The sequence below is a fragment of the Borostomias antarcticus genome, assembly GCF_949987555.1.
Source record: "Borostomias antarcticus genome assembly, chromosome: 1".
Classification (NCBI taxonomy): Eukaryota; Metazoa; Chordata; class Actinopteri; order Stomiiformes; family Stomiidae; genus Borostomias; species Borostomias antarcticus.
In genome coordinates this window covers 45,427,608-45,442,607 of record NC_140234.1, presented here as the reverse complement: position 1 = coordinate 45,442,607, position 15,000 = coordinate 45,427,608, and the positions used below count along the sequence as shown (strand labels likewise).

The 15,000-nt window shown below is 45.2% G+C and overlaps 1 protein-coding gene across 1 annotated transcript; it reads left to right on the top strand.

Moving 5' to 3' along the window:
* Positions 1–10,020: 10,020 nt before the first annotated feature.
* Positions 10,021–11,360, top strand: p2ry2.1 (purinergic receptor P2Y2, tandem duplicate 1; the record flags this gene model as incomplete). Its single annotated transcript, XM_084435847.1, has 2 exons — positions 10,021–10,881; positions 11,166–11,360. The coding sequence occupies 2 exons, from the start codon at positions 10,021–10,023 to the stop codon at positions 11,358–11,360; spliced, it is 1,056 nt and encodes a 351-aa protein (XP_084291973.1).
* Positions 11,361–15,000: the final 3,640 nt, after the last annotated feature.

Sequence of the window (15,000 nt, the reverse complement as noted above, 5' to 3'; positions counted from 1 at the left end):
GGAAGGGGAGCAGAGAGACTCAGATTTGGACTCCGGCGGCCATGATAGATAGCTGTGTCTCGTTACTACGCTGGCTGGATCTCCACGCTAGCTGCACACCGACTGATAGACCACCGTGTGCCGTGTGAGCGTGGACCTCGGAGAACAGAACAAGGCGAGGGATGGGGAAATAACGGGGCATCCCCCTTTAAAACCAAGCTCAGCAGCGCCACCCTGTGGTGATGGAAGACAAGACGTGACTTCCCTTGTTTTAATTCTGCATCCCTCGCAGCAGCTTACATCGTGAGACCATTTCTCGTTCTGAGATATTGCATAAAACATACATACAAATTATCCAACACGGACCACCAGTTAAGTAACCGGGAGTTACTCTGCATGGACCTGGTGCCAAGACTGGCCATACAGCAGCGGTCCCCTTGCGTGACAGAGAGGAGAGGAAGCTGCCTGCGTCCTTGGACCTGCATAGCAACAAGAAACCGCAGTCGAGCGAGGAAACATCGATATTTGGTGGAGGGGAAAAAAGAGTAGCCTAACAATCTGAAAGCGAGTCAATCCCAGATATAATGATTTTCAAAGCCTGATTTTTGCTTCATTAAGGCATTTATTGTTAGCCTATTCAATACTTGAATTGTAATTACTGTTGTACAGAATTTTTTTTTTGGACATATTTATAGGCAATCACGCTCATGATATAATAAAAACCGTTTATATTATCGTATAAAGAAACATAAAGTTACACTCGTAGTAGGCCTACTTGTATAGTGAGATAACAAATGTCCACATAATGAATCTGTAAATTTGTGAGGTAGGCCTACCTACCTACCTCCATATGAGTGATTTTGAACCGGCCGGGGGGGGGGGGGGGCAGAGACAGATTGAGATACATTACATAATTACATACAGTCATCTAGCAGATGCTTTTATCTAAAGCGACTTAGAATATTAGCACAGGCTATAGGCTAATATAAACTAGAAAATGTATACTTGCTGAAAGAAAGCATACTAATATGTAATTAAGATAGCTTTAATAGCAGACCTACTAAATAGTAAACTACTATTAATACAAGTATATAAAGGTAATAATAGATTTTAGAAATATGATGGTATCTAAATGAGTATACATCATGAAAAGTATAAGTGGTATCTAAATATGAGTGTAATGCATCAATAAGCTTGTCATTCTGAGTGTTTAAAAGTTTGAATGTAGTATCTAATCAATTATAAACTAGGACATCTAGGTAGACTGCCCTCTGGCTGCAGCAACATGGGGATTATTCTGCCCTCAAACAGCTGCTGTTCCTAGAACTCAACAGTCTCCCTTTTTTCCTATTATCAACAGTTTTTCTTTGCTCTTTTCTGAATATAAGAGTCTTTTGACAGTTAGGCTGCTCAGGAGACATTGGTGGAATGCTTGTAGTCTCTCCTGTTGACCTGGGAACTCCTCTGTCATGCTGGTCCAGTGCCTCATGAAGTAGGTGACCCTGGGACAGCCTGAAGATGTCTCCTGTTCCGACGAGTGAATGTTCCAATGTCTGTTCTGATCAAAAGGATCTTGGCTCAAGAGATTTACCTATAACTTTGGCTGGTGTTTTCCAACCCTTCTCCCCCTCCAGTTTGGCTTTCACACTCTGACTGTACTTTGACCGTACTCTGCCCGGGGTGTAGATCAGGCAGAGCATGAATGTCGGCGGTTATAAAAGACCTGGTTGTCTCGTTTAGCTTTGTCGTCCCTTTGATGGACTTGTCCTTGGCTGATGTGCTTAGGCTGCAGCTTCTCATCCAGCGTAGGGAGCGTCCTTCGGATCTGACGTCCAGTCATGAGCTGCGCCGGACTTGCTCCGGTTGCACTGATGGGAGTTCAATTGCACGATAACACATCAGACCGAGATCAGGATCTGGTTGCTTGAGGAATGCGCTTGGCTGTTTGTGCAGCTCTCTCTGCAGCCTCATTTGATTGAGGACACTGGGGACTCAAGGTGGTATGGGTAACTAGCCATATTGCTGTCTGAAGTCCTTGAACTCAGGTGATGTGAACTACTGTCACCCAGCAGCTCCGGGGGGGGGGGGGGGGGGGGCCATGTCACAAACATAGACTTAAGTCATGTGATGACTTGCTGGCTTGTGGTAGTAGATAGGTGGGATATTTCAATGTCTCTGGAATAATAGTCCTCTATTATTATCAGAGGGGGACACAAGCCTCGCTCATGAGGCTGGTGGTCATGGGGAAGAAGCTGTCTCTGTGGCGATCGGTTGTGGTCCTGAAGGGAGTGGCACGAATAGGTTGTGGCCGGGGTGGAGGGGTCAGCCACAATCTTCCTGGCCCACTTCAGGGTCCTGGAGTTGTGCAGGACCAGATGGGAGGGCAGGTTAATTGCAGCCAATCACCTTCTCAGAGGATCGGATGACACACTGCAGTCTGGCTCTATCAGGCTGTAGCGGTGGAGAACCAGATGGTGATGAAGAGGTGAGGATGGACTCGATGGTGGAGGTGTAGAAGAACACCATCATTTTCTTTGGTAGTCCGAATTTCTTCAGCTGCCTCAGGAAGTACATCCTCTGCTGTGCCTTCTTCACAAGGGAGCTGGTGTTTAGTACCCATTTGAGGTCCCGGGACATAGTGGTGCCCAGGAAGCGGAAGGAGTCACCAGTGGTCCCTGGGCTGTCATTCAGTGTGATTGGTGGGGGGGGGGGTGGTTTCTTTCTAAAGTCTACAATTATCTCCACTGTCTTGAGAGCGTTGAGCTCCAGGTTGTTTTGGCCACACCAGGACAGCAGCTGATCGATCTCCCCCCTGTAGGCGGACTCGTCTCCCTTAGAGATTCGTCCGATTAGGGTGGTGTCTTCCGCAAACTTCAGGCAGACTGGTGGCTGGAAGTGCAGCTGTTTGTGTACAGGAAGAAGAATAGGGGGGGAAAGGATGCAGCCCTGGGGGAGCCAGTGCTAATGAACCAGGAGATGTTTTTGCCCAGCTTCACATGCTGTTTCCTGTTGGACAGGAAGCTGGTGATCCACCGGCAGGTAGAATCGGGCATGTGCAGCTGGGAGAGCTCGTAGTCCAGTGTGGGTGGGAGGATGGTGTTGAAGGCAGAGCTGAAATTGGTGCACAGTTCAGTAGCCCCATGTCATCAAACACATCTGTGTCAGTTGGAGAGTCGTTGACTCTCAGGACTAAACCCATCTTCCATGCTACAGTTCTGTTAAGAAGGTTGTTTGCATAAGGTCCTTTAATCACATAGATCCAAAATGTGTTCTCCCTTGCATTCACTTGTGGCTAGATATGTTCCCAAGCAATCAATTCTGCTACTCAGACTTCTAAATAGTTTAATTTTGAAGCAGATTCGAATCACAGGGCAGGTCCATGGGTCGGCCAAACATAGCTTGCCATTCACTTTCATTCATTTTTTGGAATTGAATTGAATTTCTTTCAATTTCTGTTGCTCTCAATGAAAAACTCCTAAACTAGTCTCCTCGAAGCTGATCAAACTGCCAAAAAGAGCCAATGACACGCAGCAGCGAAAATTTCTTGAAGAAGCCCCGGGAAAGCTCTCAAGTGAATTGATACTGTCACGCAATGTAAAATTCAGTTATAATAATCATCCGCTTATTGTGATCAATTTGACCCGGACAGACGTGATCACTATAAGCGGTTTCCACTATGATCATTAAATAAGTAATAATGTAGAGAGCAAAACAACTGCAATTCCTCATACCTAACATTTCCTCATACCTAAAAAATGTCATGAGACATTCCTAAACCCAAAGGACTGAAGCAGTCGATTAAGCTCACAACAGGTGATCATCAGATCAAAAAGGATGTAGAGAGGCTGGTATCTGCTTTCCTTCTTTAGAAGTGTTTGTTTGAAAGTGAACCCACAGATAGATACAGTATCTCCAAGCAAACAGGGGAATGGAGTTAATGATTAATCCTTCTTTTTATAGACAGAAAGAAAGACCGATAGACAGACATGCAGGCAGGCAGGCAGACAGACAGACAGACAGACAGACAGACAGGCAGGCAGGCAGGCAGGCAGGCAGGCAGGCAGGCAGGCAGACAGACAGGCGGACGGACGGACGGACGGACGGACGGACGGACGGACGGACGGACGGACGGACGGACGGACGGACAGACAGACAGACAGACAGACAGACAGACAGACAGACAGACAGACAGACAGACAGACAGACGGGCGGGCGGGCGGGCAGGCAGACAGACAGACAGACAGACGGACAGACATTAGTACTCTGATACTCTCACCTGTCAATTGGATGACCTCAGAGCATTTACCCTCCCAATTTCTCTTCTGTTCATTCACAGCACAACTGTTTACACACACTTTAAACAAAAGCACAATTGGCAATTTTGTTTAGAATAACCCAAAGGCACTCCAACTCTGGGCCACAAACTCAGGTGTCACCAGAGACAAGATAGATGATGAGTTCTCACCTGTCTGTCTTTCTGTCTCTCTCCCTCTCGTCTCTGTCTTGTCTCCCTCATCTCCTTCTCTCATCTCCCCTCTCTCAATATTGGTCCTGCAGTCCTGTAGGGATGTTAACAGTTAACCGTTTAACCAATAACCAGATAATAATTCTAACCCATTAAACGTGTTAAACTGTCATTTAAAAAAAAAAAGTATTTACGTGCATAGCCCATCAACTGTAGCCTGGGCCAGAAGTTTGAATCCGCCCATTCTAAACTGAAGTTCTCAATGGGGTGTAACGAGTTTACAATTCTGTCTGATATCAGCATAACTCAACTGGGATGTGGGCGAAAACAACTCTCAAATCCAACAGTAGAGGGCGCTGTGCTACCATTTCAGATGCCAGCTGTCACATGACTAGCAACCTTCGCTCAAAGAGAGTCAGATGACAACATGGAGCGAGCAAAATGGAGTTTTGACATGAATGAAGTGCGTTGCAAAATTTGTAATGCTGTCTTAAAACTTAGCAGCAGTACTATGACGATGCAGGCAGTAGTACCACATATGTAGTAAACATCCACAAGCCACATTTCATCTCAGATTGAGTGTAAACAAATTTTTGAAGCTATTGTCTAGTTGACAATAATGTTACATTATGGCCCTAGCCATGTTTTTTCCCCATAATGTTACTGCAATGGATATAAAGTCTGCCGGTGGAACACATCCAATATCCATAGTGCTACCTACCAAAATGCAATGACCAGCTAACATTAACTGAATTAAGAACTTGCTGCTTGACCTTTCAACTTTATCTGACAACGGGTGAGTGAAAATGTGTCCTTCTCTTACCATCTCACGGTAGCAATTGGCAGTGATCTCTTATCGGATTAGCGCGGGTTTCCTGTGATTTACTCACCAAGATAACAATATGCTAATGCAGATTACGTGCATGTTTTTTTTCCCCCTGAATAATAACAAGTAATTTTGGATAGAAAAAATATCTGTTTCCAAGGCATTATCTGTGACTTTTCGAACAATGTATCCGTATTCGGACATACCAAAATATAAACTTGAGACATGTAGGAAGACAAAAATAATTCAAATTGTTTGGTCTCCTTGGGAGGTACCAATTCATGAAAATATCAGTATTGGCCCCTGGACTATTACACATTCAACAACTGTAGCCTACATGCTGACGACATGCATCATGGGTGGGGGACGACAGGTTCACTTTGCCCTTGTTGCGGATTGAATTCATTTGGAGACTGCTGAACTCGGTGGAGACATGCAGGCAATGTGAAATATAATTTAAGTTTAGAAAAAGTGTGTGTGTGTGTGTGTGTGTGGGGGGGGGGGGGGGGGGCATGACATTATAATGGCTCCTATGCCCCTGCCTACCTCCTACCTAGTGAGTCAACACATACAGGCTGTAGAGTGGATATTGGTGTTTCCCCCCCTAGAGGTAATGGTTTGTAAGGTGCTGCACAGTGAGTAAATTATTAAAGGAATACATTACAGTGGGAATAGTTTGAGGTTCATGTAATGAGTTGGCATCTCTGGCAATATGATGTGTACTGTAGACTAGGTGAGAGATACCCCACAGACTGGGTGGAGTCAAACCCCCACACACACTTTATTATGTTGTAGGGGGACATTCTCAGTGGGACATACTCAGGAATACATAGGGGACATACTCAGGGGGACATACTCAACCGGACATAGGGAACATACTCAGGGGGACATACTCAGGAGGACATACAGTACTCAGGGGGACATACAGTACTCAGGGGGACATACAGTACTCAGGAGGACATACAGTACTCAAGGGGACATACAGTACTCAGGGGGACATACTCAGGGGGACATAGGGGACATACTCAGGGGGACATCCTCAAGAGAACATACTCAGGGGGACATTATCAGGGGGACATACTCAGGAGGACATAGGGGACATACTCAGGGGGACCAGGAGGATATAGTCATTCTCTGCCTGCAGTTACAAAAAAAAGCAACACATTGACATTCATAACAGTGGTGCTGTTACCCGGATCTACAGTTGAGCTCAGCTTGGCTACGTCATATTTGGCTAGGATGGAAAAGGGGGGGGGGATAACACACATATCTTTCAAAGATACAGTATAGGATACAGATACAAATAAAGCTTTGATTGATTGATTGATTGATACATAACCATAGGCCTACAACACACTGTGTAGGTTTTGGGGACAGGGAGGGGGCTGTTAGTGATCCTGGTCCTCCAGCGTTGACAGGCTGACAGAGTGGAGAATGAGGCCCACAGCGGAGTCCCAGAGAGCTGGGGGGTTAGGATTATGGGCCATGTAATCATTAATTCACTGTGGTTTTAGAGCAGGTAAGACATTAATCACACTTTCTCACCTCTCCTCGCCACTTACACATGCACGCACACACACACACACACACACACACACACACACACACACACACAGGCACGCACACACACACACACACACACACACACACACACACACAGACACACTTGTCCCTCCACCCTCGCTACTGGCAGAGAGGCAAAATGGCTACTATAGTGTTTGTCAGGTTGTATTGCTTTGAGGTCTTCTGGTTGTAAATCAAATAATTCCATTTCCATGTATGGTTTGGTTCTATGATCCGTTTCAGGAAGGACCGCTGATTACACTAAGGTAAGACTGTGTTGACATTTGTTGTCTTTATTTGGGTTGGGGGAGTGAATAATGTATGTGTGTGAGGATTGGGGAAGGGAGCCAGGGGGTAAGAGAGGTGTGTGTGTGTGTGTGTGTGTGTGTGTGTGTGTGTGTGTGTGTGTGTGTGTGTGTGTGTGTGTGTGTGTGTGTGTATGTGTGTGTGTGTGTGCTTGTGTGGTATGTGCGTATGTGTGTATGGTGTGTGTGTATGTGTATGTGTGCTCTACGCAGGCCTGAGCTTGTCAAACATGCTCACACCTACACAGGTTTTTCAGTTTTTAACTCTGCCACATAATTTAGATGGCACACACACTCACATACACACACACACAAAACACACACACACACACACACACTCATAAATACAGGCATGGAGAGACACATCACACAAAACGATCATCATACACTATGCCGGAGGAGAAGAGAGAGAAATCTTTTACACAGTAGCAGGGTGAGTATCTTATACTCTTAGAGCTGTCTGTACTATGGAATACCGGTGTGGTATTCGTCTGCAATAGCTTTGGTGTTGGGGATGCAGCTAGCTTGGTAAACATGGACATCTAAATGTATCCGTGCTTACTTCCAATATAATGTTTACTTTCCAGAACTACAGACACAGCTGTTACTGATGAGGGAGTAAATAAAGAGAGAGAGAGAGAGAGAGAGAGAGAGAGAGAGACAGAGAGAGAGAGAGAGAGAGAGAGAGAGAGAGAGAGAGAGAGAGAAATGACGTCTGTTTTGAGTTAAAATGTTCTCTCCTCGATCCAAGCCCTGAGGTTTGGAAAACTGTTTTCAAGGAAGGAGATATAGTGTCTGGAGCCCTGCTGTGTATAAACTTCTGTGAACTTGTAAACAGAAACACTAGTGGATTTAGGTTTGTGTTGTGTGTGTGCATGCATGTATGCAAGCAAGCGGATGCACTTGTGTGAGTGTGTGTGTTTGTGCGCGCGTGTACGTGTGTGTGCATGTCTGCGTGTCTGTGCGTCTGTGTGTGCAAGTGTGTGTACCAACAATGACCTTAAATAAATTACAATTGAAGCCAGCAGACAAAGAAATATGCCATTTACATTTACAGTACAGTTGTGTTACTGTTTTGTAATCTCAGTTTTTTCTGAGATTGTGTTAAAAGAGGGTTAAATGCATAGCGCTACATACTGTAGAACACTTGCAAGCAGCGCGCAAATTGCTGGGGGGGATTTCCCCCCCTCTGGTTTTAATATCCCCTCCTCTGATCATTCATTTTTATCGCCGGTGGGGATACGTTTTTATCCCTGCTTCTGGTCAGACTGAATATAGCTACAATTCCTGTGCCCGTAAATAGATGGCGCAATTTAGAAAAACTACACTAGCTATTTCAAAAATATGATTTACAACAGCTAGTTCTAACCACGCGTTTGATTGTCATGGCAACTGCCAATCAAGCGTCTACTCTAACTAGCAAGAATTAGCAATGAAACCGGGTCAATAAAGCATTTCGTCATATTTTGCTGCGAAGATTTTGGAGGATGCCCAAAACACCAGAGGTCCGTCACCAAAGCAGACTTCTGCTAGTGCTTAACATCGGTGACAGGATGAATATTTTATTATAATACAATTATTGTTGTGCGTGCGGCCAATCGTCAGCATGTAGGCTATTACTTTTGTTTTGCTATTCTCATCCTTGATATTAGGCGATAGCAGCACATTGTCGCGGTCACATATCTCTTTTTCACGAGACCAATACCAATTTATATTTTATCTTGTGTTCCAGATTATCTTTTCAGCCTTGCGGCCTGGCCTACCGGTGAAAGTGCGCGTGATTGTGGACCAATGGATCCATGCTGAATGTTAGCCTACAAATTTGTCGGTATAGATGGCTGGTGTTCAAATTTGCTTTCAAGGCACAGACAGTGATTTGATGTAGCCTATAATGCACATAGTGCCTACCTTTAACTAGCCTACGCATATCACTTTTCTTTAATGAGGTCTAAAGGTCTATGATGGGGACGGGATAGCTCTATATCCATAGCAGTGTGATCAATAACCTAACATCGTATGGTTTGTCCTTTCTTTTAGCACTTTGTTGGGTGTATAAGAATACAATGAGAGCATACAGTCGTTTCCTTTGTTATGCTGTTTACATTTGTTCAATTTCTGGACATTAGCCTGAATTTTATTTGAAAATGTCCCCCCCTCTGTTTTTTTTTTACAAATCGCACCCTGCTTGCAAGTGATGTATATCATGCACACAAAATATGATTAACCCTTTGAAGCCTACCCACCGGCAAAATTTAAAAAATATCAAAAAAATCTTAGCAAATCTGGAGGAAAAAATAAATAAAAAAAATCCAACATTCTAACAGTTCCTGAAAGCTGAGAAACTGTGCTTTCTAGTAATATATGGAAAATCCAATTCATATTCAGAATGTTGGCACTGAACTTTCAGGACTAAAAGGGCTAAACCGTGGATAGATAGGGTTTAGATAAGGATACATACATTGAGGCCTATAGACGAATAACCATACAGTACATGGGAGGTTTGTTTTTTGGGGGGAGGGCTTGATCAGTAACAGATGTACAGACAATCATAAATGAACTGTACTGTGTTTGGGGGTAGCTGTGCTTACATAGGCTACTATACTTTCAGCATCTTGCTTGGGCATGTAAGAGTGAGTGAAGGGAATAGAACTTTTGAAACAACACTCTTATTCTGGAGAGAGGACGTATTTTGTGTGCTGACTCTCTTTGCCATCACACCATTGCTGCTGAGGCCCTCTGTATCCACTTACTTTATAAGAGAGAGAGAGATAGAGAGAGAGTGTGTGTGTGTGTGTGTGTGTGTGTGTCTGAGCATAACAGCTTGCCTATCTTTTACAAAACCAGTGCCTCTCGTTTCTTGTTTAGGCGCGTTTCTAACCAAGATGGCTGCCTCTGCCAACCACACTGACAACGCCCCCTCCTCCTCCTTCAACCAGAGCAGCCTATACTGCCGCTTCGAGGAGGACTTCAAGTACATCCTCCTCCCCGTCAGCTACGCCCTGGTCTTCGTGGTCGGCCTGGGCCTCAACGCCACCGCCATGTACGTCATCGTGTTCCGCACCAAGCGCTGGAACCCCTCCACCGTCTACATGTTCAACCTGACGGTGTGCGACACCCTGTACATCCTCACGCTGCCCTTCCTCATCTACTACTACGCCGACGAGAACGACTGGCCCTTCAGCGAGCCCCTCTGCAAGCTCATCCGCTTCCTGTTCTACGCCAACCTCTACGGCTCCATCATGTTCCTGTGCTGCATCAGCCTCCACCGCTTCCTGGGCGTGTGCTACCCGGTGCGCTCGCTGAGCTGGGTCAGCGCCCGGCGGGCGCGCCTGGTGTCGGCGGCGGTGTGGGCGGGCGTGCTGCTGGGCCAGGCGCCCGTCCTGTACTTCTCGCGCACGCGGGACGAGGGGTCGGAGCGCGTGTGCTATGACACCACCAGCCCGGAGCTGTTCGACGACTTCCTGGCATACAGCTCGGCGGTGTCAATGCTGATGTTCGCGCTGCCCTTCATGGTGGTGATGGTGTGCTACGGGCTGATGGTGCGCAAGCTACTGGAGCCGGGCCGGGGGTCCGGGTCGGGCGACGGAGCGTCTGGAGGTCTGGCGGCCCTTCGCTCCAAACAGAAGTCGGTGAAAATGATCATCATCGTCCTGGCGGCGTTCATGCTGTGCTTCCTGCCCTTCCACCTGACCAGGAGCCTGTACTACTCCTTCAGATACCTGAGACAGGTCAACCCAGCGCATGTGAGGAGGAGACACACACCTTTGTATTAAGAGTGGTATTATAGTTATGTAGTGTTACTGTTATTCTGGTATTACTTTGATAGTTGACAGTTCAGTACTGGTGAAGTAAACAGGTCAAATGTGCTCAACGCATGCAGCAAATTTCAGGCATCATAGTATACCTCATACCTCCTTTGTATTTAAGTAGAACTACTATAGTAACCTATAAAAGCCTCATAATATCCACTGTGTGTGTGTGTGTGTGTGTGTGTGTGTGTGTGTGTGTGTACCTCTCTCTTTCCCAGGTGAGCTGCGAGCTGCTGGAGGCATCCAGTCTGGCCTATAAGGTGACACGCCCCCTGGCTAGCGCCAACAGCTGCTTGGACCCCATCCTGTACTTCCTGGCTGGGCAGGATTTCCGGAGCAACATCACCAGGAAGAACAGGATGTCACCAAGGAAACCAAAAAGTGTTGACGTGGGCGTGTCGACGCAGCTCTGACAAACACAGAGCTGCTGTACAGTATATCTATGAGTTTATGTACTGAATATTTATAGACCAGTTTATTGCATTCCATCTGAATGGATATAGGACAATAACAATGAAGGAATGAAAGAGAAAGGACACTTTATGATTGGTCCCTATAACTGTCTCCAACCAGTGGGATCCCAGCAAAGGGACACAAGACATCCACCCTATCTTATCCAATAGGGGCTCATCTCACTCAAGTGGAGCTGGATAGCTACAGTATGCTGAAGAGCTGTAGAGAATAATAGGGTTGTCAAATTGCATTCAACATCAATCCTACTTGATTAATCTAAGTGATGTAAAAAAAAAAGAAGAAATTATTCAAACCTGTATGTTATGTAAATAAGATCTCATCTCAGACCTAGCTTTGGATGTTTATGGTCACCAGAATTTGAGGTTTAGGCCTTTATATATACAGACAAGTATTTTGATTGATAGCACTGTACTTTTAATAATTTTTAATTGTGTGACAGGGCTAGTGATAGACATAAGATGTGTGCATTTAACATGCCAAGACATCTTCCTCAGCTATGTAAAAACACTATTTTGACAAAAGTAACTGCTGAGTAGGATTCTAGGATGTTTCTGCTCACTCTCCACACAATAAGCCCCATCGATACGGGTGGATATCAGCCAGTTCACTTAGTGCTGCCATCATGAAACTGCTTTGAGGATATCTTCCACTTGATGTAGCTATACAATGAACGATATTCAATGGCAAGAACTGACCACAAGAGGGCGGGAATGTCTCACGGATGATCCTGGACTACTGTTCATCAGCAGATTTCGGCAGATACAATATATTGCCAAAAGTATTCACTCACCCATCCAACAGATGACAGAGCAGGGTCAGCGGATGCTGAGGCGCATAGTGTGCAGAGGTCGGCAACTTTCTGCAGAGTCAATCGCTACAGACCTCCAAACTTTATATGGCCTTCAGATTAGTTCAAGAACAGTGCATAGAGAGCTTCATGGAATGGGTTTCCATGGCCCAGCAGCTGCATCCAAACCATACATCACCAAGTGCAATGCAAAGCGTCGTATGCAGTGGTTTAAAGCACGCCGCCACTGGACTCTGGAGTGACGAATCATGCTTCTCCATCTGGCAATCTGATGGACGAGTCTGGGTTTGGCAGTTGCCAGGAGAACAGTACTTGTCTGACTGCATTGTGCCAAGTGTGAAGTTTGGTGGAGGGGGGATTATGGTGTGGGGTTGTTTTTCAGGAACTGGGTTTGGCCCCTTAGTTCCAGTGAAAGGAACTCTGAATGCTTCAGCATACCAAGTGATTCTGGACAATGCCATGCTCCCAACTTTGTGGGAACAGTTTGGGGATGGCCCCTTCCTGTTCCAACATGACTGTGCACCAGTGCACAAAGCAAGGTCCATAAAGACATGGATGAGCCAGTTTGGTGTGGAAGAACTTGACTGGCCTGCACAGAGTCCTGACCTCAACCTGATCGAACACCTTTGGGATGAATTAGAGCGGAGACTGCGAGCCAGGCCTTCTCATCCAACATCAGTGTCTGACCTCACAAATGCGCTTCTGGAAGAATGGTCAAAAATTCCCATAAACACACTCCTAAACCCTGTGGAAAGCCTTCCCAGAAGAGTTGAAGCTGTTATAGCTGCAAAGGGTGGGCCGACGTCATATTAAAACCTATGGATTAAGAATGTCACTTAAGTTCATATGCGTGTAAAGGCAGATGAGCGAATACTTTTGGCAATATAGCGTATATATATATATGTGACAAATCCACATATCTATATAAGCAACTCAACAGTGCTAGGCCTATGTATTAAATAAGAAAATGGAATGTGATATAGCTACTGAAATAAAATAAAAAATGTAACGGAGAGAAAGAGAGGTCAAAATACACTGCTTCTTTATTTCAAGAGTAAAAATATCATACAGAAAAAAATTGAAATATTATAATAAATACAATCTACAATGTAGAAGAGATGACTGTTCTTTTGTTCCCTTCCTTACTGCAACACTTCAGTTTGTAACATGTAATCATAGTATTAACACGGGTCCAAAGAAAAAAAAAAACATGGAAATGTTCACCCAATAAATATGATCAGCGTGGTTCTGAACTGCAAAAAAGGCAACATACAAAATACAAATGATTCGCTAATAACCCATGATAAGGACCCCCCCACCCCTCGTACAGGATCCTGATGTAAACTGCAAATCCCAAACTGTGCCCCCCCCCAGCTGGGCAGCTACATCTGCCGCTACTCTACCGACCGCTCAGATCAGCTAGAAAAACACTCATGAAAACAGTTAAGATGTCATTTTGTGGGAATGAGAATGAGATGGTCAGTCGCAACACTTGTATGTTAGAATGGTGATGATCCCTTCAGGAATGGTACCTGGAGATCATGTGAAATGGTTGTGTGTGTGTGTGTGTAGTAATGTGATGTGGTGAAAAGTCAGCGTCAGCAGGAGATGGATGGTCAGTAGAGGTTTCTGTTTCTCTGCTCTCAAACACTTTATACCTGACTCATAATACTTTTCAGTGATGTGTGTGCTGGTGTACAGTATGTGTATATGTGTGTGTGTGTGTGTGTGTGTGTGTATGTATACAACCTCACTAACAAGGTAAGAGGGAATTAGGCCTATGGCCTGATCATGAATTAGCTCTAGTGGATGTGCTGCTAGGCAGCCCAGTGGTCCTAGTGCTAGGTGCTAGGTGGCGGTAGGGACTGAGGGCCAGGTTGTTACCCTCCTCACTCTAGGATCAGTCCACCCTCACCAAACCCAGTTGGAGTCTGCATGTAAAACCTGACTTCAGATCAGCCTTTAGCCAGCGGGAAGGAAGGATGTCAGGAACCAAAGCTGCAGCTCCAGCGCATGATAACCCCCCCCGCCCCCCTGTAAATGGACTGAGAAGATGAGTTAAAGAAGCAACGCAGACCCTCCAAACTCTGCCCAAATCCCAACTCTGCAACCACTACAAGAGATGTAAAACAAGGGCAGTCAAACTCCTCTATTTACATGTTATGTACATCATTTACAAGGCGTGATCATCAAGACCTAATCTGATAGTTGTAGTTGGACTGAAGAGCGCGGCAGTAGAGATGTAGTCCATGCAGAGTGTGTGATGTGTCGAGCCCATCTCACTCTGTCAGTGTTGATGTGAAACCAACATGTGAGCCTAAAACTACATTCAACATGATCAAGAGGGCTTAAAACTTCAGCTGTTCTGCATTTTTTTTGAAGATGAAAGCAAAAACATTGTTACAAAAAGTGTTTAGAATAAAGAATTATAATACTTGGATGTTCTTGTGTTTGTATAAGTGCGTATTTTGTACTTTGCGTGTTTTTCTACTGTATGTGTGTGCCTTGTCGTGTCAGTAGTTGTATTTGTGTGTATTGTTCAGTGTCAATGTCCTCTACCCTTAGGGAAGACCGCCACGTGTAATAGTGTGTGTGTGTGTGTGTGTGTGTGTGTGTTTTATCCTCCTCTTCAGTCTTTTGGAAGCACAATTACAGGAGTCATGGGTTCATTTCATCTCATCATGTCCCTCCTCCCTCCCCTTCTCCATCACCATCCTTTCTTCTCCTCTCCTTCCCTCTTGTAAAATTGGTTTATTGCTCATCAATAAGCT